Raw genomic sequence first — 27441 nt, 5'->3', positions numbered from 1 at the left:
GCAGTAGCCAAACCACTGATGCGCTATCAACACCTTTCTGGCTACCAGTGCAAAGCACAGCACTGTAAGGAGTTCTGCAGGGAAAATGAAGTCCATCTCAGCCAATACAGCCTTACTTTCAGTAACTCTGACAATCAGTAGTATGGCAAGAAAGCCTGCCACTTACAGGTTTAACTTGTTAAAGTCCACTTGCAAATCAGCTTTCAATTATTTATTTCAGACATAACCTATGAAGCTCTGAAAAACATTAGTGGACACATAAAAAGCAAGCGACAGGCAAATGCCTTAGAGAGAATGTGGACGTGAAGGCAAATAAGCAAGGCTCTTTTTACTCCCAGTAAAAATTAAATAATGTTTTATAGTGCATGTGGATTCCATTTTGTTGCTTTCAGGAGGTAAGCTGCTTCTTGACTGAACCTAAGGGAAAAATACCAAATGTGAATAAAATGTTTATCTCACCTTTTAAAATGTGTCCAATGGTGTGAATTGTATTAACCGCACTCTGATCTCTGAATCTCATAGCTGTGTAAAGATAACTTTTTTAAGTTTTCTCAGGAATAGCTTAGATATTTATTACAAAGTGCATCATTCCACCCTCGAGTGGAATACACTGTGGAATATCTGCATTGAGCCACTGACCTTAAACAGTTTGGTACAACCACTAATTGCAAGTGCATCTTTAATCCCAACTAAGTCGCATACATATTTTCATGCAATTTTTTTACTTGCATAAAATTTAGAGCTCTATGAAAGTGTTTTACATATAAATGGTTGTCCCTTATAGCTATAGCTCACACATGGACATGCACATGTGTCCCCATATGCTTTTGAGGTTTGTATTTGTGCAAAGAATAATCAGCGACTCTTCTGTTTGTTAGGAGGGTTTCTGCCCTTCCTGCAGACTGTTCTCTCTTTCTCACAAGGTGCTCACGTTAAAGGATTCCTCAAGTTCTTGAAAATCTGGTTTATTACTTTTGAGCAATGCCTAACACCTACACAAAAGGGTCTGGAAAGCCCCCTTGGCGTGGCCAGGGCCAGCCGGGTGAATCTCGAGGAAAAAAGACAACGCAGAAAGAACCATGTCTTGTCGATACCACCTAAGGAGTCTTTCTGCTGTGCCTTTTGCAACTATGGACTTTTCTATCTCGAATTGGCCTTTTAAGCCACCACCGAGCTTGCAGCAAATGTGGGTAGAGTCCTTCCCAAATCTTCATTCGCGAAGCCTAGCCATGATGACGATCATACAAAAGAGTCTGTAATTTATAAACAGGCTGTAAAAGGGGAGATTCCTAATATCCCTGCTAACAGGGATATTTTAAATGGATTTAAGAAAACAGAGGGGTATCAAGTCAGTTGGCTGCACAAATCATTCTCTTGGAGAGAACAGTCTGAATAGGATCAAAACAATTACCAGAAATCACTGATTCATATACATATGTCGCTTTATTTATTTATTTATTTATTTATTTATTTATTTATTTATTTATTTATTTATAGTTATATTTTTTCCCCAGTCAGATTGGGTTCTTTTATTTGAGAGTTCTGGCTGCAGAACAGAGGAATGAGATAACTTATGAGCAGTCAACTAAAGCTGTCATCATTTTGCATGAACAAGTTTTCAGAGTTGGAAAAGTATTATTTTAAAAAATACTCACTTCAACAACAGGAGCCTTTCAAACATGAAAACAAAAGGGTAAGAGAGGGCAGGAGAAGAGAAATTAGTGTCTTAAGGCGGCAAGTGTAGTGGGAATCTCCTTTTCTCTGCTGGATATTTTTAGCACAATTGATGTAGTATAACAAAACAAGAGAACCATTGCAAAGAAGCAGAAAAATGGATGCTCTCCCTACTCAGGTGAAATAATTAGGCAAGACTGGTTAGTAAAACCAGTCAGAGTTAAAGGACAGTTTCATCTAGAGAGATTATAAAATCTAATGAGAACACATATCTGTTCAGAAAATTTCAGATAGAGAAGAAGTCAGCTGTTAGGTCTAGCTATATCCATTTAAACTCCATCCTAAAATACTCCTAGTCATACTATTACGAACAGGGCTGAGAAAATTCTGCTGCTGCTAACAATAAATAACTTGTAAGAACTTGAAAGATTCTTTTTTAAATAATTTCCTACATATTTTCACTGGCACTAAAGTCTGTAGAAGCAACATATATTATGTGCTAGGTTATTTCTACTAGTGAACAACATTGGAAAACCCTTTATTCTTTATCCACTGAAGTCGTTGTATTCTTAGTTCCAATATGTGACAGTATAAAGCATCTCTATACGGAAAAGTTACACAATCAAAATTAAGTCAGCATATAAAGATTATTGTTGTTAAACAACTTATTTGCTACATATTTGCTACATAATATGTATTAAAGGTTTCCCATCTAGTGTCAATACAAGGACAAATGGAAGCTCCAGCTGTGACAATCCCCCTCTATGTCTTTTTGAAGCAATTCCCACGCAGTGCTGTAGGTTTATGCATCACAAAATCTCTCAACAGAACTTGAGCTAATTAAAGTCTTTTATTAATAACTGTATGCTTCACCTTACTCTAATATCACCTTAGCTGTGGCAGCTCTCAGACACTGAAATGTATATTGCTATTTGCTATCATTGTATGTACTCTTAGATGTAAGCAAAGATAAACAGTTTCAGGTTTAGAATGACAATAAATAAACTAAAAATTAATTTGTTGTGGTAGCGCTTCAGAAAAAGGACGGCCAAACTACACAAAAAGCCAGCTCTCAATCCATTCCTAGCTAAAAATGTGTGTTTTACATGCATGTACACATATATATGTAAATATATGCATATATATGTGTGTGCGTACCTGTGTGTATATTTACACATTGAGAAATGCATTTCAAAGGGGTAGTTTCAATTAATTTAAATATATTGGCAGAAATCAGAATGTTACATAATTACTAATTGATGAACTTAGGTTTTAGTTGAATATGTATAACATTGAATATATCAATACGCTGAATGTCTTTTAATACAGCTGACATCACAAAACAATTTAAATTATTTTTTAGATTCCTATAGAAAAAATAACACTTCATTATTACAGTGAAAGTAGGATAAGTCAGAAACATTAGTTTAAAAACTTAACTTTTGTATTTCCTGAGTTTTGGAGCATTTGTCAATACAACTTGAATTTCTGTTGATGCAGACTTTTTTTTTAAAAGCAGAATTCATTATAGTACTCATTACTTGCCTCTCTGTGTCTTGTTAGGCCATTATTTATACCATCTGTGGTACGTGCTCTGCACAGAACCAGCAAGTTAGGCAACTTTATTTTGCTGATGAATAGCAGAGAGGATTTACTAAATAGGTTAAGGTATGATCTGAGAAACAGGATATGTTAGATATACTTGGTTTGTGAAGTGTGTTTTTATTTTTACACTCAAATACCATAGAACACCACCAGTGGTCTTTGGATTTTATTAATAATAGCTAATAAGAAAATAAAGTCATGATTATGTTGGATAAGACCATAAACATGACTGATTTAAAAATAGATTTAAATTATGCATTCAAAATACATTTATAGACTTTTTCTTATACTATCAGAATTACGATTAGTGTTGAAATAACTCAAAACTAAAGAATAGTTGTGTTAATTAAGGGTTTGCACTGATGACTATCACTGATTTTTAAGTAAATGTAATATTAAGTCATGACCAAAATCCAAACCCTACAATTCAAGCACAATACTACTGACATTCTCATAAGCTCCTCTTATTTATTATTGAAAACAGTAGACATTTTGATATAAGGTGTGGATATCATGATACGTTTTCTGTTAGAGGGGAAAAACATATAACAGCGGCACTGTAGATTGGAACAGGAAATATTATGTGAGACCAATTAAAGGAGCCTCCCAACACACTCTGAGTAGGCTTATTTAAAGTAATTTATATTAATAAATTGATTGGGTAACATTCAGAGTTGGTGTAAGTTTAACACTGAGGAGCACACAAGTAAAGTCCATTGATAAGATGAAATGACTTTACTGAAATAAGTGAAACAAGCAAGATTAGTCTCTTTGCTGAAATGATAATGTATTTATTTTACTATGGAACACTTGAATTTTACTAATATTTGATTTTATAAACAGCGGATCTAAAGGTTTGTCTTTCATCTGCCCAGCCACCTAGTCTGTGTCCAACTACAGTTGCGATGGATATCAATAATCCTCAGGAGTTTATAAGATGTTAATGTGATTTAGCTAACAGGTGGTCAGGAACCATAAAATTCTGTCAGGTGAGCATTCTGACATTTCTTCTTTTCCATGAAGAAAATGGGTATTTTACAATGAATTATAATTTGCCACTATGATTAAAAATGGGCATGACTCCCCTTCAAACACGATCCTGGAACAATGGTTCAAGACAATGAGTGTTTCCAAATCTAGAAACTATGTAATGACTCAAAGACATTCCTTGGCCTTTCAACAATATATTAAAATAGGTGAATCAATTGTTTTTCTTTATTTATGTCTAATTGTTTAATGATAAGTCATTACCAATGAAAATGATGAAGTATATTAATGACACTGAATTTGAGCGCTCATTAACACTAGAAACTTATTCTGGATCGAAGCAGACTATTAATTATAAGAGCTATTTTTAAGCAATTCTACCTGTGACTCTGACTATTTCAGAAATCAATGTGACATTACAAGGACATGAAACTGCTTTCAGCTATTTTTGAATAACTCAATCAGTAAACAAGCCATTTTAGCCTATCTTCTACTTTAATATATTTTCCAAGAAACAAATTTGGTCAATAAAATCAAAATGTTCTTTTTAAAAGTTAAAAAAGTCACAGCCAACAAACACAGTATAACTTCTAACCAACTCCCTAGTTTCATGTCCTGTCTCTCTCCTCCTCCCACAGATCCAGCTTGCAAGATGCTGACCAGTAATGAGGTACACTGCATATCCATCACACCCACTGTCTCGGGTGCAGGTGAGATCACACAGGCTTTGGCAAGACCATGTTCAAACTATGGATATAAAACTTAGAAAACAAGAGGAAGGCAACAATGTGTATGATGAGAAATTATCATTCCTAATACAGCTCCTAGCTTCTACCCTGCTGTAAGTAGGCTGAAGAAACAGTAAAACAGTGAACACCAAAACCAGCGAACACCCAGGCTACAGATTGTTCCCTGGAAGGGAAGCAGCCAAACAGACAGTTTTTTCATAGGAGTAGCTTATGATTGTGTTATATACCAGCTTATGAGAAAGACTGAAATTTGTTGGAAGGAATACTGTGCTATTGCTCCCTCAGGAACCAGTCATTATTGTGCTGTTGGCCTGCTTCACTACCTATATATTTTACACCTACTAACTCTCGTGGTGTCCCTCAACATTAAATTTACGCCAACTCTGAATGTTACCCAATCAATTTATTTATATAAGTTACTTTACATAAGTCTATTCTTATGTATGTCTTATTCTATGTGCTGCATGGCTCCTTTAATTGGTCTCACATAATATTTCCTTTCCATCTACAGTGCTGCTGTTGTACGTTTTCCCCCATAACATAAGAGATTTGCACCTTATAAAAATATCAAAATGTCTACTGTTTCCAATAACAAGTAGATTTTACCTTCGCAAACTCAGATACAAAATTAAAAGGGGAAAGAGAACAAATATTACAAAGAACACAAAAGAAATAAAAGGAGAGATCATGACTGCAATTAGTGTACAATTAGAATTTACTCCACATTTTCCATTTAATTTAACTGTTTTATATAAGAGTACTAACTCTATAGCTTAGTATGAAAGACACAAAAGCAGCAGAGGGAGAAAAGTAGTATTTTAAGTTCATTAAATTCAGAAGATTAGTTATCATACATATAAACATGTTTATCTCTATAAAATAAGCAGTCAATATTACTGATCTTGAATACATGAAAAGAGATTTTCAGATTCTGCAGCTCTGTGAGCTTTCAAGAAACTTTCAAGAACAGGTCCAAGGAAAACCCTGTCATTGGCCTCATTTGGCTTAGGAGAGAGACCGAATTACGATGTCATTGCCTTATTCAAGGCAGACAAACGGAAATGAATGAGACAAGTGGATATGATTATGGTAGGCAGAATTTTAAAATAAAACATGGGAAATGTACTAGAAACCGAAAAATTGGGACCTTGAACCCAATACAGTTTCCGTTTTCTTCAGAGACATGATCAAATTTTAAACACAAAAAGTATCTTTACAATATCTACCATTAAGACAACTGTATTTATTGTATTTTTTAATTTCAATAGAAAAAGGTTGCTGCTGACCCAGGTTTTATTTCATGTACTTAAACACAGTCCTGCGATATTTTGCAACTAGAAACACTGCAGTCACGCACAAGGGGTAATTAGAAAATGCAAACCATTAAAAACAAAACCTGAAATCAATTCATTCAGTAACTGGCAAAGAGAAACAGGAAAGCAAACAAACAGCATCAATGGTGAAAATACACAAAAATATTAAATATTAAATTGGTTAATGCTTTAGTCATCTGAGGTATATAAGCAACACAGATAGGTTTTTTTAAAGAATATATGACTTTAATTGGTTTTGTACCTTTAATGATAAATTTACAGTGAAAATGACATGTCTACCATAATTTTGAAATACAATGTAGATACCACCGATTTCCTGCAAATGCCTTTGCATTATATTTGTTCGTGGCACAGGAGTAAATTTGAAAAAAATAAATTCTTATACACATCCACTCTTTGGGGATTCATAGCAAATTAAATATTTTAAATTAAATAAATTAAGATTAAAATTCTATAAAATAAACAGTCGTTCTGGATCTCCTCAAACAAGATTTTCCTCAGCACACTAATACACCAACCTTCATAAAAAAATTCCACAAAAACCCAGCTAAACAAGTAAACAAAAAAAACACCCCTCAAACAAAAAAAAAACAAAACAACCAACAACCCCGTCCCCCAAGAAAACCTTAAAAAACTGAAGAAACAAGATCTGTTTATTGAGAATGAGGCAACAGGATACAACTGACGTTGGCCTGATATTTTACCTCTTGTTGATTTGGATAACGACTTTTACCAACCTTCAATATTGATGTCAGTCCACCCCCACAACTTTGATGCCATTTGTTTTGGAAGAGCACACATAGCTAATAAATGCATGGCACTCATTCAATTTCTGGAGCATCTGTGGATCCTCTGAGGCCCCTCTCCCCAAGGCTGTCAAAGATGCTAGTGTCAGCTCCTCCGATACTTGCCATGGACAGCTCAAGTGGAGACGGTTTTATTTGATTTGGAAGAGTTTGCTCTGACATCTCTCTGTGCTCCTACAATGTGCACTCAAGCATTAGTGGACAAATACATCAAATAAATACCAGATAAAAGCACCCAAAATATGCTTGATAATGCAAAGAAAGGATATATTTTAGGGTATGGTCAAAGAAGATATTCAAAGCCTCCACTGTTGCTTCTAGAAATGTCAGGACAATTCAGAAATGTCAGTTCCTTTACCAGTTTCCAGATTGTAATTGAAGGATCATGTAGCTCTTTTGCTCTTTCTCTCTCTTTCTCTCTCTCTAAATAGGTCTATAAAGATCAGCTGGAAAGTGCAGATAGAATTGTTCACTGGTTAGCTTTACTTAGAGCTACAGGGTATATATGTGCTTTCTTTTGTCTTATTGATCAATCTAGCTTACATTTTTAGCACACAGAAACAAAAACCAGAAAAAATAAAAAGTCGATGAAAAACACAAACAACACAAATAAGGTTCCAATCGTGCAAATTTTGCTTCACTGGATAAAGCACTTCTTGACACAGTAATGTCCAGAATCCCCCTCCCCCAGAAAAATACAGGACTGAGACTGAAGCCATTCTTTTTTTTTCCCTTTTTTCTTTTTTCTTTTTTTTTTTTTCTTAAGGCTATACAACACAAAGAAATAAAGAATGGAAAGAACATCTCATTGGGCTGAACAATCCATTCTTCTGGCTCTGGAGCAAGCCTTTGCCAAAGTGATTCTGTGGTCCAAGTTATTTGTCTCATTGGGACAACAAAAAAAAGAGGAAAAAATGAAAGAGAGGGAAAAAATGAAAAAGAATAAGAAAGTCAATGATCCCAACAATAAAATCCAAAATTGACTTTACAATCACAGGTACAAATTGCTCAGGTCGATAATTTCATTTCTCCTAAAGATCACTGTTGTCTAAAACTAATTAGAGGCGCAGGTTCCCAAGGAATTGTCAATATTCAAAGCAAATGTTGGAGTTTAGAAGGTTATCATTCTTCTACCGTGACAGTCTGACAGGGTGACTGAAAATATCGTCATGTGCTGCCAAGTTCAGGGTGTCATTAACGATTGAATTCTTGCTCCAGCTCATGGATCTGTCTCCTATTTGGCCTTCTTTTATAGTGGAAAGACTAAAAAGCCAGAAAAGGTTGAATATTTCCACCCTCCCATGAGGTTTCCCCTTTCCAGTTTGAGATGCACTTTGTCTTCTCTTTCCATGAGGAGCAAGACCCCATTGCTGGCTGCTTCTCTGGTGACGTCCTGATCCCCTGCAAAAGCTGAAATCACTGGATAGCCGTTTTGCATTAAACTTACCTAAAAAGTGCAAAGAGACAGAATCTGAGTTTTGAGAAAACTCTCAATGCCTTTTTTGCTTTGTGCACATCACTGAACTTTTGTGCAGGTTAGAATCGGTTGAATCAAGTTAAGGTGATGTGTGATTTCTGTCATGCATATAGACCCCTTTAAAAATAACATGCAGTTTCATTCTTCAACTGCTGTTTTGGTAAATGTGTGGCTACAAATGAGCATTTGAAAAAAAAAAAAAAGAAAGCATCTTTTTTAGATCAGAACCCACCTGGATGGTTTGTCTGTTATAGACCTTGACCACGTGGAAACTGAAACTATATATCCCTTTTCTTGGCGCTACAAATATACTGGAAGCAAGATCAAAATGGTTGCCAATATTAACTAATACCTGGAAAATAAACAAATAAACAAAATAAAAAAAAAAAAAAAAAGGAGAGAGAGAAAGATAAATCTGAGAAAACAGACTCCACCTCAGAAAAGTACCAGTGAAAATCTAACATGAGCTCCATGACTGATATAAAGCCTAGGCAAAATGGCATTTGAAGTACAATTAAAAATGTATGTCAGGGGAATAAAGTCAAATTACAGAGGCATTTAAGAGGCATCAGAGTTAATAAAACAATTTAGTTACACAAAAATTATCTCCAAAGCCTGTTAGATGAAGTGCAAATGTCCACACTGCGCTGTCAATAAAGATGGCAGAATGGGGAGGGGGAAGAGTGTGAAATGGAGGTGAGGAGGGAGGGGAAGGAAGCTAGGAAAAAATCCCTAAAGTCATTGACTCATAATGCAAATGTATGCTTTTCAGCTAGCACTATTGAAAACAGAGCTACCCTCGAGTTTAATAGGGTTAAAAATTGCACTGCAGAGAGGGGTGAAGGAGGAGAGCAGATGCTTAGCACCAGCAACATCTTCCAGCTCATGTCTCTCTGTCCCTCTGGAGAGCTGTGTCGCTTGGCCCACACGCTCCTCAAGGGGCTGGGTGGGCCGTCTCCTCCTTCCTGGCAACAACCTTAATTTTTCATATATTTCAATGTTTTTTGAAACAGAGCAAGAATTGAGCCCTCTGGCAGATGCGCAAAGCCTCGTTCGGAAGGGGCAGCCACATCCTTCCGATCCCGCTGATCTGCCCGGTATCTGGCCTCGGCTCATCCTCTCCTCCTTTTCCAGGTGCCTGTGACAGGCAGCATGATCTGGCTCAAAAGGCGCGGGTGGTGAGGAGAGAAGAACCCGCGGGTCCGTGGCGATGCCGTGCGATGAGTGGGTGAACCCGAGCCGGCTGCTCCGCCGTGCCCGCCCCCGGGGCAGCCCGGCCACGCTCAGCTTTGAGGGTTACAACCTCTGGGTTAATGAAGAAAAATACAAAGCAAGAGAAAATAATTAACCTCCACCCGCCTCCCCCCCAGATCCCGAGCCTTTCTTCCAAACAGCCAAACTCTAAAGTTTCAAAAAAAAAAAGGAACAAAAAATAAAGCCTCTTATTGTGGGAGAACCGAGGAAACGCCTTCCAACCCCAGGGAACTGAACATTGCCGGGTAAAGTGTCTAAAATATGTTATATATTCAGCAAGTTGGGGTTTTGTTGGGGTTTTTGTTTGGTTTTTTTTGGTTTTTGTTTAAGTTGTTTTTTCTTTTTCCTCTACTCATCTTGTATCCGAGGAATATCTGTGCAAATTCATTAGGAAGGATAGGTAGACAGATGAATGACAGAACAGACAAGTTAAAAAAAAAACAACCCCAAAAACAACCAACCAAACAAGCCCCCAGAGAAACAGTCTGCTTATTTTGGCTGACTCTGCAATACTACTTCAGGAGTCAGAAGCGGTAGGAAAAAAGTAAATTTCATCGCAAAAGTGAAGTGGATGGACGGGGCATAGCCTCTGGGAGGCAAGCAGTGCGACGGGGCAGACAGAGGCAGGGGCAGAGGAAGGGGCAGGGAGGGGCAGGACGAGGCCGGCCTGTTCTCTTCTCTGTCCGGCGTATGCTGTGCAGGATAACACCATTCCGTTATAGCCCACCGGGGACATCGTTCGCCTCGTTTGATAACGCGGGAAACACCCTCTTCTTCCTCCTCCCTCTCTCCCCTTAAGAGATGCTGTAACATTGCCAAATGCGCTCGGAACAGGCAGATCCGGCGATTCCTCATCGGTAAACCTCCGAATTTGCCCTAAAAATGAGCATTCCCGACGGAGCACCAAAGGAAGGATGCGCACCTTCCCCCGGGTCGTTCCTGGCTGGGCGAGGCAATCCTCGGCTGCAAGGAACCCCTGTACGCGTCCGAGGCAGAGACTCTCACGTTAACCCCCTCTCCTTACTAGCAATGGGACAGGACAAGAAGCTAGCGTGTTTCCCACCAGTACCACACTAGGAAAACCCCGCAGACACCTAAAAGAACTTCCCACACTCTTTCAGGGGAGCTGAGCCGTAAAATTGCTATTGAGCGGGTGAGTCGGGATTAAAAGACGGAAGGGGAGCACCTACGAGAACACGCGTGCAGTAAGGGGGAGGCAGGGACGGGGATGGGGGTAGCGAATGTGAAGCAGGCGGCGGCTAACCTGGTCGAAGTAGATGGTCATGGTGCGGTTGCTCATCTCGGAGGGCTCGTGGTTGGTGCTGCGGGTGGCCGAGAAGGCCACCTTGGCGCTGCCCGAGCGCACCGAGATCCCCAGAGAGGAGGTGATGGCGCCGTCGGCCGAGGGGCTGGAGTCGCAGACCACCAGGCACTTCCCCTCCAGGACGATGGGCTCCGTGTCGTTCTGCGCCCGCACCGGACACCCGGCGGGCAGCAGCAGCAGCAGCAGCGGCAGCGCCGCCGCCAGGCAGCAGGAGCAGCCGCCCGCTGGCTCCGGCAGCGCCCCCCGCCGCCGCCGCCCCATGCCCAGCGCCGGGCCGCCGCCGCCGCTCGGGCTCGCCGCCGCCGTGCGGGCGCCCCGCGCCGCCGCCGCCGCGGGCGGGCGGGCGCGGGCAGGCGGAGGGGGCTGCGCGCCTGCTGCCGCCGCGGCGCCCCGCGGCCAGCGCTCTGCGGGACGGCGGCTGGGCAGCGGCGGCTGGGACCGCGCCTTCCTCCCCTTCTCCTCCTCCGCGCGGGGCGAAGGAGTCTTCTCAGAGGGCGGCCGGCGCGCAGCAGCCTGCCAAGGGGAAAGGCGGCGGTGAGGCACCGCAGCGGGCAAGCAGGAGCCAGCACCGCGCCACCCGGTAGTGCCCCGCTAGCGCGGGCTGCCCCTCCCCGCCCCGGGAGCCCCAGCCGGCACAACAGGTCTGGGAGACATCTCGCTGCCCGGTGTCCCCTCTTTCTCCCGTCCCCCAGCAGCCGGAGTTCCCGCAGCCCCAGCCGTACTCTGAGGCGGGAGGAGGGGGCAGCGCGGCAGATTGCATCCCCAAACCCGCGGTGGAGTACCCTGCAGGCGCCTCAGGCGCCCCACAGGGGCACCCCACAACTGACGGGGGCTCCGAAACCCGGCTAGTTCGCGGGGCCCCACTTTTTACTACATCTGCGAGCCGGGTTTACATCCGTCTCCTAACGCCCCAGCCACTACGGGAGGAAATTTTATTCTTGTTATTGGTAACGCGCCCTCTCGCTCCTCGATGGAGTTGCCCCCCTACCTCTAGAGTTCGCGGGTGGCCAGGACGCCTCGAAGCCCCCGCCCCCGCCGCGGCGCTGCCCCGGACGGGCTCTGGAAGCCGCCGCCGCCCTTCTCCCCGCCCGGCTGGGGAGCTGCGCTCGGGTGGATTTGTACTTCCCAACCTTCTGTCCCCCCAGGCCAGGCTGCCACCGCTGCCGCCGACCCCGGTGGCTCCTAAACTCTCGGGAAGGAAGCAGTCGATACCCCTCAGCTCCCACCCCGGCATGCACACATTATCGCAGGAGTCAAAGCCTCACCCGGCATCTCCCTCGGAAGTTGCATCTCAGTTTTTCCCGTTCACCAGAACACCCGGCGATCTCGCTCCTGGGAGATCGCCCCTACACTTCCCCGGAGGCATCTCTACCGCTGCCCTAACGCTGCATCTTATTTTTGCTATCATGTAAAATGGTAATTTGCAAAAGGAACAGCCGGCGGGGAGGAGAACCGCCTTTTTACCTGGGAGGTCCATGACGGGAGAGGAGGGCTGGCTAGGTAGCTCGTCCGTGAACTTGTATTGCTCAGAGAAAATGAGCCGAGATTGCGCTGGCAGAAAGAAAAGGAAACAGGAGTCGCCTCTTTCTCTCCCGCCCATTGCCAATAATCATCCCCCTCCCGCCAGCCGCTACCACCACCACCCCACTTCCTCCCTCCTCCCCTCTTCACGCACACATACACATACAGACACACACAGACACACACATACACGCACCCGGCAGGGATTCAGACGCCGGGAGCGGAGCGGAGTGTGGCCACGGCACCTCCGTCTACCCCGCAGCCCGTCCCTTGCCCCGGCCAGACGCCCCTCTCCCTGGAGCCGCACCTCAGCACATCGCGAGTAGCCGCGGCGAGGTGCGGTATTCCCACTGGGACAGCCTCTCCGGGGCGCCCTGCCGCAGGGTGTCACCAGTGGCAGGGAAAAGCCATATCCCCTCGTCCCCCTCCTCCCATATGTCTACTTAAACCCGTCGTGCTGAGCCGCACCTGTACCAACATGCCACCGACACGTTAGCGCTGCTGCGACCGAACCACACGCAGCATCGCTAACTGGGAACTATCTGGAATTCACAGACTTTAATAATTCTGATAATATTAATAATAATCACTAAAAGGGACACGTTGTTTGGGGCACTTCATGCCGTAAGGCTCCACCCCGCACACTGAAAAGCCTCATTCCCACGCCCGTACCCCCGCGCCTCGGCGCCCAGAGCTCGGCGGCGGCTCGCCCTTTATTGAAGTATTTCTTCCACGGGGCGTCTCAGCTTCCCGAGCCGGGACCCGCTCCCTGACCTACTTCCGGACCGGGATCTGCTCCTCGACCCGCTCCTGGACCGGACCCACTCCCCCATCCCTCGCAGCCCAGGATCTGCTCCCCGATTCGCACCCGCTTTCAGACCCTCCCCCGGCCCAGGCCCCGCTCCCGCACCAGACCCGCCCCGACCCCACCGGCCCCGCCCGCGGCTCCGCTCCAAGTGTGGTCGCGAGGCGCCACCTGGCGGCGCCGCGGGGCGTCGCGCCCTTGGCGAGGCGGGCCGGGCTGGACCGCGGGGCCGCCGGGGGGCTGGGAGGGAGGAGGGAGGGACGGCCGCACCCCGGCCAGGGAGGCCGGGAAAATCCCAAGGGACAGTAGGCTGAGAAACCGAGTGGCCGCCCCCTCTCGCTGCCTGGGTGCGCTGGGCATGTAGGTCGCCCCTGCCACATGGAGCGGTAATGATGATGAATGTAAGTCAAGGTTATCATCACATATTACCGCCTGCAAATGTTGTTTCGTGCGTCTCAGCTCGTGGGGCTGCTGCTGAGAGGTTATCGGCAACGAGAGAGAAGGTGAGGCAGAGCTCTGACAATGAAGTTTTGAGAAAAAGCCTTGCATTTTGATGCATTTCTCTCCGTTGTGAACTGCATTTCTCATCGCATATGGTAATTTCCTAGAGATCCTAAAACTCAGACTTCAGAATCTGAAAGGAACTTATCAGAAAGTATACATCTGCGTATACATTTAAGTGGTAGCTCTTGATACAGAGAAAAATTTATGGGTGTATGTAGACGGTAAAATTACAGGGAGTGAATGTAATTCACTGTGAATGAGCAGTCCTCTCTTTCAATCTTCGGCTTTAAGCAGAAGCAAGGAACCCCTGAGGGTGTCTGCCTGATGATTTGCACCGAGAAATTAATCATGCCCTGAAATTGCAGCTGAGCAGTGTGCAGGGAATTCCTAACCTATAGCTCCTTATTTCAAATGAGAAGCTTATACTAAGCCTGAAACACTCATGTTTAACAGTCTTTTTCCTGACTTCACGGAGAGATGAGATTAGAAAGCTGAAAAGGGTGTTGTATTAAAATTATCAGAAATCAGAGCAGGAACAAGTTTGTGGCTATGAGGGAGCACCTATTCTGCATGACAGTGAAAAGGATCATAGAAATTCCTTCAGAAGATACCAACACTAAATCTGACATGGGTCTGGTACACTAGGAAGCTGCTATTATTTCTCTTTAGGTCACACTACTCATTGATTATGACTCTGTTGTATAAACAAGGAATGAAAGAAGAGCCAAAAGATTTGTACCTTGTTTTATATGACTTACAACATAAGGCACAGTGGTGAGGGAATGATGGCATATCATCAGTTCTGCCTGCTACTTTCAAGAAAGATGAGCATAACAATTAAAGGGAACTGAAAAGCCCTTAAATCCAATATGCACCCACAGGAGAAAAAAAAAAGAGATTAAGTCTTGCCTTTTTTAGAACAAGAAATGAATCCCGCATGTACAGAAACCCTCTTCTTCTTAGATAGCTAGCCAGCAAAAAAATGGTCAGTACAAATCAGTATAGTATGAATGAAAGGGGGAAATAACCAAAGAAGAATATCTATTTCTAATATAATATCTACTTATATGACATTTATGGTGTTTATTAGAAAACAGTTCCATGCACTACTTCTAATTAAATATTGTCCTTAATGGAATAAAACTGCAACCTTCATGGAGTTATGTAGTTACTTTAGCATCTTTCCTTTTTTTTGTGAGTCGCAAGGTTGAAAACATGGATTTTGAAATTATTAATGTGGGAAAATGCATCTTAGTTATGGAGTGACTTTAGAAAGTGTAGCTTCTAAAGTAACGGGTAAGATATTTGCAGTTCTCTTTCTTGAGTTCAAAAAGTTGGTGGTAGTTGCAAAAGAATAGCGTGTAATCAAGCTCATGCCATTTTTCAGCATTTTGCCAAGAATACAAAGGTTTCTACCAGGGACATATTGAACTTGACAGTGTGGCAGTTCTACAAGAAATGAAACTGCTCATTTCTTTGGAGCCTTTCCTAAGCTAGCCCTCACCTTGAACTCATTTAAGCCAACAGCTTCAAGGGAAAAAGCTTTTTGTCTCATCTACTAAATCAAGTTATCAACAGAAAGGTATTTTGATCAGTGGCTCCTGTTTCCCATACATTATTTACAATAATGCAAAAAAAAATAGAACACTCCTTTCCTAAAGAAAATACTGCATATCTGTTCCTGAAATTACTTCAGAGATATTTGCATGTATTATCTCAATGTTACATATACAAAAACAGAGAAAGAAGAAATGTTCATTTGATGTGAAATATTCTTTTGTCTACCTGTAATATAAGTTTGTGACAGGGACACAAAGCCACTTTCCTGGTCACAGAATCACAGAATATGGTGAGTTGGAAGGGACCCATACAGATTACCGAGTCCAGCTCTGTCCCTCCACAAGACGATCCCCAAGAGTCACACCATGTGTCTGAGAGTATTGTCCAAATGTTTCTTGAACTCTGTCAGGCTTGGTGCTGTGACCACTTCCCTGGGGAGCCCGTGCCAGTGCCCGACCACCCTCTGGGTGAAGAACCTTTTTTGTAATATCCAGCCTAAACCTCTCCTAATATGACTTCAGGCCATTCCCTTGAGTCCTGTCACTGGTCATCACAGAGAAGAGATCAGTGTCTGCCCCTCCTCTTTCCCTCATGAGGGAGTTGTAGACTGCAATGAGTTCTCCCCTCAGTCTCCTCCAGGCTGAACAGACCAAGTGACCTCAGCCACTCCTCATACTGCTTCCAGCCAAGGTGCAGAAGACTAACTCCTCATTTTACCATTTAAATCAGTGAACTGTGAGTTCATGGATTATTTGGCCTGTAAAAAACAATTTTACTTTAAATTGTAAACAAATGGGATTTAACAAATCTGATTATATTTTCTACAGGCCCATCTTTGACATATAATTTGATGGTAGATGAAGTGCAGTCTTCTGGACCCACCCAGTAATAACCTCCGTATTAACCAAAAGTTGTGGATAAATCAACTGAGGTGTATCCACCCTATGTGAAAGCAGTCCTTGTGTTAAATTTCACCAGCACCATGACTAAAAGAATGCTTTGTAAATTCAAATCTGTATTTAATTCTCCATCCTATCAGGACACCAGGGCCTATTACCTTGCAGCTGCCAGCTATGGCCAAGAATATATGACTGACTGTTGATAACATGCATAACATTGTCAAGTATGCACAATACAGAGAAAAATTACGTCATAAATTAGATTTTATTCACAGAGTTACTTAAACTTCATTTCTTATCCCTGAGTCCTAGCATCTCTCATATCAACCAAGGCAGTTGTATTTTTCCCTGCATAGGAAGATTCATCATAAATTTTTATCAGGTGACAGTTCTCAATTGCAAAGGGTCTCCCTTCACTTGAAGGTGAGGACTATAGATGGAGGATTTTACACAACCCATTCTCATATGGAATATCATGTGTGATAGAATGTCAGAAATGTTTTACACATTGAAAGAAGTAAGAGTAAGGAAAATTTTGTTTATTCATGTAAAAATATTAGGACAACCCAAGACTGCAATCTGTTTTGGAATATATTTTCTTTCATAAAATATCTTTAATTGCTGATGAAATATTTAATAAATTAAATAAACAATGAAAACATGACATTAAAAAAGAATAAGACATTAGAATTTTTTTGCAATATCATTCATCGTAGAGCTCTGATTTAATACAATTTAATATAAGTTTTGATCTCTGAATGTTGTATCTTAACATTCACAGATATTTTTATCATAACATTTTTTCTGTAGGTGTGCAAAGTTATTGAACAACTATCAAAATTTGTCTTCCATAAAATTTTTGTGTGACAATAATTTTATTAGAAGGGCAATGAAGCTGGTTAAGGGCCTGGAGCAGAAGTCGGCTGAGCAAGCTGGAGTTGTTTAGCCTGGGGAAAAAGAGGTTCAGGGAGGACCTTATCACTCTCTACAACTATCTGGAAAGAGGTTGTAGCCAGGTGGGAGACAGTTTCTTCTCTCAGGCTGGATGAGAGAACATAGTCTTAAGCTTCATTAGGGGAGGTTTAGGTTCAATATTAGGAGGAATTTCTCCACGGAAAGGGTGATTAAATATTGGAATGGGCTGCCAAGGGAGGTAGTGGAGTCACTGTCTCTGGAGGTGTTAAAGAAAAGACTGGACACTGCACTCAGTACCCTGGTCTAGTTGACGTGGTGGTGTCCAATCATAGATTGGACTCGATGATCTCAGAGGTCTTTTCCAACCTAATTGATTCTGTGATTCTGTGAAATACAGCCCTGTACACCTCATATAGATGCATAAACATAAATACTACATAGCATTCTAGTGGTACAAGAGCTCTTGCATATGGTTGTACAGTGATATTTAAATGCACTCTCCTAGGACAAGTTTGTAATGCCAGTACCTTACGTACTCTAACAGAAATGGTTGCCTTTCAGTGAAATGGCTAGCACTTAGCAACATGCCACCATGTTCTGTTTAAGCTCTCTTATTTTGTGGAATTTCAGCTCTAGAAGGTGAGGGGAGCAATAATTTGTAAGATTAAATTTATTTTGCAATGCCTTTTTTTCTAACATCATGTTCTGACTCTGTCTTCGGTCTGTGTGACCAATACATTTTCAGGTCATTCAGGTTTGCTTGGGAGAATTTAGAGACTGAGATGTTGCATCAGTAGGAACAAAAAATAGTGCAAGCAGCTCATTTTTTCTAACTATATACCAATCAGAAACATTCAGATAATGTGCGTGCAGTCACCTATGTGTTTTACAGGTTATACCCAGCTTTCAAGATTTGGTGCATCCTCAGAAACAAAGTCTTTTCTACAATGATGTTCATCACCTCTTCTATTCTCTGGATTTCTTCTTCACAAAGTAACAGCTTCTAACTAGATAAATGATGACAGCAACCCAGTGTGCCTTCCAAAGACTACATATCTTTTGTCTAAAAAGAGAAGGCAAACCATGACAGTGAGAAATGTTTACCACACCCCCAGCCACGTATGGGGCTTGGCCAGTACAAATACGTATTTCTTTTATACGTAGTATTCAACATTGCCTGCCTTGGATGTTTTCCACTCTTTTATATGTAACACTCAGCACTGCTTGCATATCTAAATTTTGGGCACTTTTCACTCCTACTAACTCACAACTTGATCTTATAAATAAGAAAAGCATACTTTTAAAAACATAACTCCTAGAGAACAGAATTAAAGACTTAATTTATTCTCTTCCACCTGCAAAAATGTATGTGGCCACCAAATATCCTCTTTCTGAGCCTCCCAACTAGTTCAGAAATTGAAGACTTTACATGAAATTTATAATGAAATCATTACTATAAATGTAGCAGACTTGTAAGTTTCATTACAGGAGATCCCTTCAGGATCATAGCCAATATATACACAAACTTCAAAGAAGTTTATGTATGTTAGACAATAGATATATATATTATTTATATCTATACATATATATACTATAAGATATATATATATATTATAGGATATACAAATATGGCCTATCATAATATATAGAGATACATATAGATAGATATTATGTAACTATTAGATACTCTAGGTGTATGTATTAGGTACATGTAGGTATTATGTGTTAGTTCCATGTGAGAGCTGGGAAGAACTGGTGGTGTTAAACTATATTTTTGCATTGATTTTCTTGCTGAATGTGAGATGCTTTTATACAATGTCACAGAAAGTGAAATTCAAAACTGAGATACAGACTGTTTATTTTCAGAAGACAAAATCTTAAAACAGGACTTTGAAATACAACAAAGAGATGCCACAGCCTTCAACTGCTCTACCTGGTTCATTTGTTCACTAGTTAATTCAGCTAGATTTCAAAGCAGGCCTTCCAGTTCTAATTGGAAAACAAAGTTATACTGAATCACATGTTTTTACTGATGCATGATAATTTATATTAACAGAGAAGACTGACATTTCTGAAAACAATCCACTGAAATAAAAATATATGGCATAGACAGAAGATCACATTAATAATGATTTCATTTAGTTCTGAGTTTAGCATTTCAGAATACAAATCAGGTTTGAAAGCAGTGCTGTAGAAGACCATCTCATTAATGACATACATGGAAGGAAATCTATAACTCCATTGTTCCTATATTACTTTGCCTCAGTTTTTGTTACTTTTTTTTTCTACTTGAAAGAGTCATATTTTTTTTTTTGAGAAAGCAACTGCTCTGCAAACAGGCTTCTTTACATTTTCTCAAGCTGCACAGTCAAACAATAGGAATATAAAAACTGCTACTTGCTTTAGAAATCTTGTCCATTATACAGAGTTGTAACTGTCCTGGTAGGTAACAAATGCATCTAGATTCAGGCCTTTTAAAATTAATTTTTCTTCTGAAATAAATAAATCTGTGATGCAACCTAGACACTATAGCTTCAGAGAGTTGAAAAAGAGGTGTTTGGCCACTTTTACATGCTCATTCCAACTCAGCATATGGCTCCTGAGAACTCTGATGACATTTGAGAGACCGAAAATACTGAAGTCTTAGTCTCCCTCACTGGATACTGAAAAGGATCTCTGGTTGTTGATGATTCAGTCATGTATTTCTTTCAGCTTTTATTTGTGTAATGGTTTTGTTTCACTTTTCCTCCATCAGAGTTCATAATTTTCACCAATAATTAGATTAATGCATCAGCGAGATTTTTTTTGTCAAACATTTTTAAGGGAATTTTGTGGATCTGGCTGTAGAACTTCATTTATTTGAAATGGGAAAGACAGGAATTCCTCATCCAAAAAACACAACCTAAGGCGTGTGTAGAGAAAATCCAAAATAGTCCGTGGCTGTTGAAATGTTGTCTAGGAAAATTTACATCCATCTAAGGAGTTCATATCCTTGATGTGAATTACAGACACCTCACTTCAGTCACAGCTCTGTGCTGCTGTAGGGTTCAGCTCCACTACTTATGACAAAATTTCACACCCCTTTAGCTTTCTCAGGTCTGAGAAGACTTCTGTTCTTGCTTCATTAGAAACAGCTCTGAATAGCAATCTTTGTCTCCTTTCAAAAGAAACATATAGCTAGTGCAGATCCAGTCAATGTGCATCAGTACAGCATTTTGTTGTTCTCTTCCAAAACCTAAGGTTTTTATCAAAAAAAAGGTTTTTACTGCTATGACTATAGCGATAGCCTCACAAACCACAGCGATAGGTGCAATGGCAGCTCTCCGATACTATTAGCAATGGCATTATGAGGTATGGCCGATCTCACTCATCTCAGTGGCTGCTAAATTGGATGTCCCTGAAAACACTGGTGACATGTCACTACTTCATTCAGTCCTCATCAAAGCAGGTAGGAAAGGAGAGGAAATTTTACCTGTTGAGCACTTGCACAATTCACTGTGAAGGAAAGCTCATTTGGGCTGGATAAGGGCATCTGGGAACACCAGTATTTGTCTCTCCTTACTATCAGGAACTTAAAGCCAGAATCCAGTTTATGTCTGAGATTCTCAAGGGAGCAGAGGGAGGAAGCTACTGAGGCAAAGCTGACATATTCAATGTCAAAGAGTATGAGAGCCAAACCCAGGGCCTTAGGGAGTGTATGTCACAGTATCTGGAAGAGTTATTGGCTTTGCTTTTAGCAGCTTCATTAGAAGAAGAATATAAAATGAAATTCCTTTCCTGAGCCAAACCTTTGGCTTATTACTGTTCAGACATTCCTTGTTTTCCTAGAGGAAGTATTGCGACAGGTGAGAGACATGTTTTTGCAAAGTAACTTGCTGAACTATTTTGAAGGATCTTGATATATGTTTGGACCATACCTCTGGGAAAGCACATACACCTCTGATCACATCACTTGATTTAGCCAGAACTCTGAGAGTAGTAGACACAGATAATCTTTCACTGTAACACCCAACATACTTTACTGCATGTGATTGCATAGAAAAATAGTGGTTTCTGTAGGCACATGAAAAAAAGGTGACACAGAAGCAGTCATTCACGTCACCTTGTACTTTTCCTTCCAGGGAATTTTTTAAATACTCGGTATAGAAAGTAACTGTACTAAATTTCAGACATTTACATTAGGGACTTTGAGGCAGACTTAACATGTCCAATTCTAATACTGAAGCTGTCACAAGGAATTTCACATCTGACACTTTTTTGATGCATTGGGCTAAATGCCACTAAATTTAGTTTAAATTAAACAATGAACCAGAACTCTGATACACTTTTGCCAAATGCAAGAATAATATGTGGTTATAATATAAAATAAAATTCACTTTGCAAATAATTTCTTTAAGTAGTAATTGATATATATATGTATATTATATACACTATATGTATTTTAGAGAAATTAATGTGCAGATAACCTGAACTGACAGTCTCAGGCCTAGAAAGACTTAGCCTATGTTTTACTTGAGGCATATGAGCATTCCCGCTGGGCTTTGCTCTTTATGTACATAAACCTTTGTAGGCCTGAAGCCACAGCACAGGGGGGAAAAATACTAAAAGAATTTCAGAGCATTTCTTTTCATGACTGTGCTTGTGATGCTCTTGAGTTTGTATCATTATTACTTTATTGTGTTTTGTCATTGTGGTGACAAGAGGGATTTTAGTGTAACTCTGAAGAGACTATTGTGCCACGGACACGTCTTTCAGATGCCAATTCTGTTCTGTAAAAAGGCAGAAACCACTTCCGGAGATAAGTTTTGTAATGACTTCAAAATATCTGGCCTCTGTAATTGTCGCTTTTCCAGAGCAAGAAAAATTCCTTTATATCTTTTACAGCTCTTCTTAAATGTTACATGTGCCAATGACAGATATGTTTAAGCTACTTATATGCTTTTATCTATGTAGAACTTTACACCAAAGTAAAGCAAAACAACGTGGTTATTTCCATTTGGAGAAAGGGAAGGGGAGGTATGACTGAGAACAGCTACACAACCATGCTTGAGGTTATCAGCTTTCATTCAGAAGACAGAGACCAAGGTCATGTGTTCTGAGACGTCAGCGCTGAGCAAAGCATGTCTACCACCTTTCCAGTGTCTTGTGGCATGGGAGATATGACAAGCCCTCACTTTACCGAAAATCACTGAGCAATTTTGAGCTGGTTTCCTGGTGAAATCTCCAAAGCTCAGCGAAAGCCCTTCCCTTGCCTCCCCCTTTGGGCAAAGAAAGGAAAGGAAATTATAGAAACTGAGAGAAACCAAAACCAACCAGAATTTATAAAATATATATATATATATATATATATATATATTACAGATATACAATTAAGTTACTATGTACTTATGAACACAGAGACCCCAAACTGCTCCCAAAAGCGAAAGAGAGGAAGGGAGAAGGGGAAAAAAAGGACAAAAAAAGCAGAAAAGGGGACAGAACAAAACAGTTATGCACAATCTAAAAACTCGGAAACTAGCCAAATAAGGAACTAGCAAAAGAATATCTTACTACTCTCCTTGGGACAGCAGAAGTTGCGCTGGCCGACTGCCGGCACCCTCCGCCTCCCAAGGTCTACAAGGCCTCACTGGGCCTCACTCCCCCACACAGCAGAACCATCAGCAGGGAACCTTCAGAGCCACCAGAAGGGAAGAGAGTGAAGGCCTCTCCTCCCTTCTTTATACCCTTGACCTATGTAAAAACCATAGGGAATACTGGGTAATATGGCCACTTCTTGGTTACAAACTGGTCACCAAGGAAGGCCTAGATTAAAACTATCACAATCACGATGTGCAGCGTCCTTACAGCTACAGTCAAACAAGGATTGTGTAAGATAATATCCAAGTACTTAAAGGGGGCCTTCAAGAAAGCTGGAGAGGGACTTTTTACAAGGACAGGTAGTGATAGGAGGAATAGATTTAGGCTGGAAAAGGGTAGGTTTAGATTAGATAGCAGGAATAAATTCTTTACTGTGAGGATGGTGAGGCACTGGTACAGGTTGCTGAGGGAAATTGTAGATGTCTCATGGCTGGAAATGTTCAAGACAAGGTTGGGCAGGGCTTTGAGCAACCTGGTCTGGTGAAAGGTGTCCCTGGCCATGGCTGAGGGGGCAGAATGAGGTGGTCTTTAAGGTCCTTTCCAACACAAACCATTTTGTTATTCTATGATAGTGGGCAGGGTTGCTTATGGAAGAGCACCAGTAGTGATTTACCTAAGGCAGTGTCTCTCTGTGCACTATCTGTACATACAGAACAAATTTTAAATTTTTTTCCTCTCATTGGCTTTCTCTTTTTCTGTTTCTGAAAGACTTGATGGCATTTGATAGCTTACAATATGCAGGACTTAACATTTTATTTAAATCTACATCAATACTGTATTTTCAGGCCAGGTTTAAGTCCATAATTGTATCAAAACCTGCTTCCCATCCCCTTTGTCCAGTTCCTAGTATTTAAGGACTTGGCTGCACACTGGATTTTAGTCCTAGAAACACAATAGTAAGAGCAAATTCAGCAGATTATGCTGGGCACTGGAAGACAGTGCTGCCACTCTGGTAAGTCATAGCTGGGCATCAGGGATTTCACCTTTCAGGATCAATCTCAAGAAAACAAGAACTCAACAAACCTTGTACCCCAAAAAACAATATGTAAATATGTAAATAATTTCTGTCCAAAAGCAGACTGAAAAATCAGAGTAACTAAAAGTCATGTATCATTGTCAATTTTTTTTTAAGGAAATAATTCTTGATCTACCAGAAATTATGAACTCACTGCAAATAATCACAAATTGGTAGCTTGTGTTTACACAGTATTCTCATTACTTTTTTTTAAGTGTAATATAACTTACTTTCATGTAACTTAAGAACAAACAATAAGGCTATAAATAACACACAAACATTACTTCCCAGTTATATTTAGGCTGAAGAATAACCACTGTATTTCCACCCCATTATTTTTTTTCCCATATATGGGTTCAAATTTATATGAAATTTATGCAAATATCAATTTTCAAATCTGAAAATGTTGTGTCCCTTTTTTCTCCATTTTGCCCCTTTTTCACCTGAAACACAATTGCTGCTAGTCATATCTCTCCTGTCCAACTGCTTCATTCTGACAGTTTGCATCATCCTTCTTTTATAGATTTTCACCAGCTATAATCAGGGGAATTACCTCAGAATGCCATAAATATTCTTTACTAGTATCCCATAGCTTCTTACAGGGGAAAAAAATCCAAGGTAAATTATGTTGTTATGCTCTCATTTTATAAAAGTAAGCAGAGAAATGCACAATTGAATTCCAATTCATCTTAAAGCCTAAACAAAGTCTTTTTGACTCATGATGACACCTTTAATCAATACTTTCCTCAGCAATCAACATAAAATATAAACTAGATAACTACAGTGTCAGTATGCAAGGAGGAGGCTGCCTGAAGAGGAGCAATAGGCTTGTATCAAAAGGCATACAAAGATTTAAAGGATATGGCCTAAGTTCAAATTCATTTAATCAGTTCATCACATGCTGAACATTAGGAAAGAAAGTTTCACTAAACTAGAAAAAAGCTTAAAAGCTAACTGAGTGGATCTGGGCTCACATTTGACTTCTTCAAACACTCTTGTAGCTCCTTGGGGTCCTTGGGAGATATATTTATCCATCTATTCATCCCTCTATCTTATAGCTGACAGACCTTCTATGATTCTATGGTCTTCAAACCCATAGCTGACTCATGTAGAAAGACATCATTTTCACTTCTTGGTCTTCAGTTAGATTCTGTTAGGGAGTATTCGGGCTGGAGCCAGTCATCTTAAAATAGTCTTCTCTGTCTCTTTCCTATGTAAAGCAGATATATTTTCCCTCTGAAGAAGTTATTTTCCTAAAACAGATCAGATGAAGCAGAAAAGTATGGTCCCTTCTTCAGAGGAAAAGTTTACAATAAGGGATTATTACAAAGCATTTACTACTCAAATGCATTTCTTCAGACAAAATGAGTTAAAGATAAAAGAAAATTTTATCTTAAATTTGCATACTTTAGATGAGTAACTAAATTGCAGAGAACTGCCTATTTCATTCCATTATATAATTTTGTATGTACATGCATGTCATACACAGTAGACATGAATATCTGGGACTCTCAATAATCAAAAGGAAAAAAAGAGAAAGAAAAATGAACAATTATGATGACTACTTGTTACAATTTAGGACCAAACTGATGTTGCGGAAACTAAATAAACACAGGTAACAAGCTGCTTAGTTAGAGTTTTACAGTACTTAATACTATGGATTGTCTCTGTATTTGGTTTTGGTTAGCCTATACTTCTTGTATAAATGTGAGAGGACAGTAGTCAGAGAAAAATGTTGATATACCATGAAATATTATATTTAGATTTAAGTTATCCCAATGATTTTGCCAGAACAGTAAAATCTGTAACTCACAGAAGCCCTTTATTTCTTAGGTGTTCAAACATAAGAGAACACTACAGTTTGAGCATCAAGCCTTCCAGTGGCCTTCTTCAGGATATAGAATGATTGTCAAGTCAAGTGAAGTAATTTGATTTTAAAATATAATTCCTGTCCTGCATCTAGTGTTAACAATTCTCTCATCTTTGTAAGGAGAATAGAATGGTAATGGAATGGTAAATAAGGTAAGGAAAACAATTTTTTTCAAATTCTCGTTAAGGTATGTTTTCTTGCATTCTATTTACTCATTTTCTTTTATAAAAATACATTTTATCATCAGTCTATGCTGGCTTTGATATCAAGAGGTGTTCCCTTGTGAACAAAAAGAGCTGGTAACCTTAAAATAATAATTGAATTAAATGCTTGTGGAAGTACCAGCTGATGGCCTTAGGGTGGAAAAGATTATTCCTCTGTATACAATTCTACCAAGATTCAAGTACCAGCAGCATTTCCTGAAAACATCTTACACTGAAGTCATTAGTCTGGCTTGAAGAGGTCAAAACTCCAGGGGTCAAACCAGTTTACTAACATCTGAATTTGAACACACTGGTCCCAAACAAATGAGGAGCTAGGTCACTGAAATTAATCAAGTTAGACAAGGGAAATGGAAAGAAAGGTACTTAAATACACCCTAACTATTTTAACTTGGACATGTGAAAATTCAGTGTACTTGTACTGAAGTGGATTAAGCTGTGGTGTTTCTCACTAACTGAGGAACTGGTCAATGAATAAATAACTAGATTTACAAGAACAGCTTTTTTTTATTTGAAGCAAATAGAGTAACAGTCAAACTCTAAAGTGTGGATTAGCTACATAGTCTCATATTGATCAAATTCTTATCTGAAATCAATATGAACTATAGGCATTATCAGTTGTACTACAAGAACATAATAAAAATCTTTTATCAAAAAACCACAGTTCTGCTTCAGTTATGTGCTGAAGCTTCTCAAAACACAGAACAGGACATCCATGACTGATGTAACCATTACAAACTTTCTAAAGAAAGTTTAAGTTTCAAATTTTTATTTTTCCTGGTAAGACTTAGGATCTTCTGATCTCTGCATGCATATTTATTAATTTAAACAATTTGAAATTATTTCAGTCTAAAATAATATTATATTTATTTCCCAAATATAAGATTACTATTTTAATACTTCCTCCCCCATAACTGCTGATTAACTAAAAAACACTTTGGTAGTCAAACAAACAGTTTGACTATAGAGTTTGATGCAAGGCTCTTGTAAGACTATGAGTCAGAGGTTAATTTGGCTTTTTTCCCCCTCTTTTTTGACATCAGATGTTCTACCATATTTGCTGACTCTAATACAGACATCCATGGAAACAACCCACTGTTCTAATCTCTTGCTTGGAGTTTTGATACCTTATATTTACTTCAAGTCTTATAAAAAATAACCTAATCTTAGACTTTGGGGGAATAAAGTGCCTCAAATAGTATGCCAAAGCTCAGTTTGGGTCTTCTCTGTTGTTTGGTTGTGTTGTGTTTTTCTTTTTCCTCTGGACAGTATACTTATGAAAAT

General features: G+C 40.3%; 1 protein-coding gene and 2 long non-coding RNA genes across 4 annotated transcripts; 1 reads left to right on the top strand and 2 right to left on the bottom strand.

The window, feature by feature from the left end:
* Window positions 1-1409: 1409 nt before the first annotated feature.
* CBLN2 (cerebellin 2 precursor) lies at window positions 1410-11471 on the bottom strand. The gene is made up of 3 exons (XM_051769564.1): window positions 11151-11471; window positions 8865-8984; window positions 1410-8602 (listed from the first exon to the last, which is right to left on the bottom strand). The coding sequence occupies exons 1-3, from the start codon at window positions 11469-11471 to the stop codon at window positions 8405-8407; spliced, it is 639 nt and encodes a 212-aa protein (XP_051625524.1). The 3' UTR covers window positions 1410-8404.
* Window positions 11472-11556: 85 nt separating this feature from the next.
* LOC127461603 (uncharacterized) lies at window positions 11557-23054 on the bottom strand. 2 transcript variants are annotated; one of them, XR_007900159.1, is made up of 3 exons: window positions 13039-13358; window positions 12675-12761; window positions 11557-11723 (listed from the first exon to the last, which is right to left on the bottom strand). It is a non-coding gene; the product is annotated as an uncharacterized LOC127461603 (long non-coding RNA). The 2 variants fall into 2 exon arrangements; XR_007900158.1 differs by lacking the exon at window positions 13039-13358 and adding an exon at window positions 22965-23054 and having other exon boundaries at window positions 11603-11723.
* Window positions 23055-23081: 27 nt separating this feature from the next.
* On the top strand, window positions 23082-26083 carry LOC127461609 (uncharacterized). The gene is made up of 3 exons (XR_007900160.1): window positions 23082-23171; window positions 23837-24003; window positions 25900-26083. It is a non-coding gene; the product is annotated as an uncharacterized LOC127461609 (long non-coding RNA).
* Window positions 26084-27441: the final 1358 nt, after the last annotated feature.

Source organism: Manacus candei, unplaced genomic scaffold (assembly GCF_025592945.1).
Source record: "Manacus candei isolate 608988 ecotype Guabito, Panama unplaced genomic scaffold, ASM2559294v1 h1tg000008l, whole genome shotgun sequence".
NCBI lineage: Eukaryota > Metazoa > Chordata > Aves > Passeriformes > Pipridae > Manacus > Manacus candei.
This window is presented reverse-complemented; position numbering and strand designations above follow the sequence as displayed.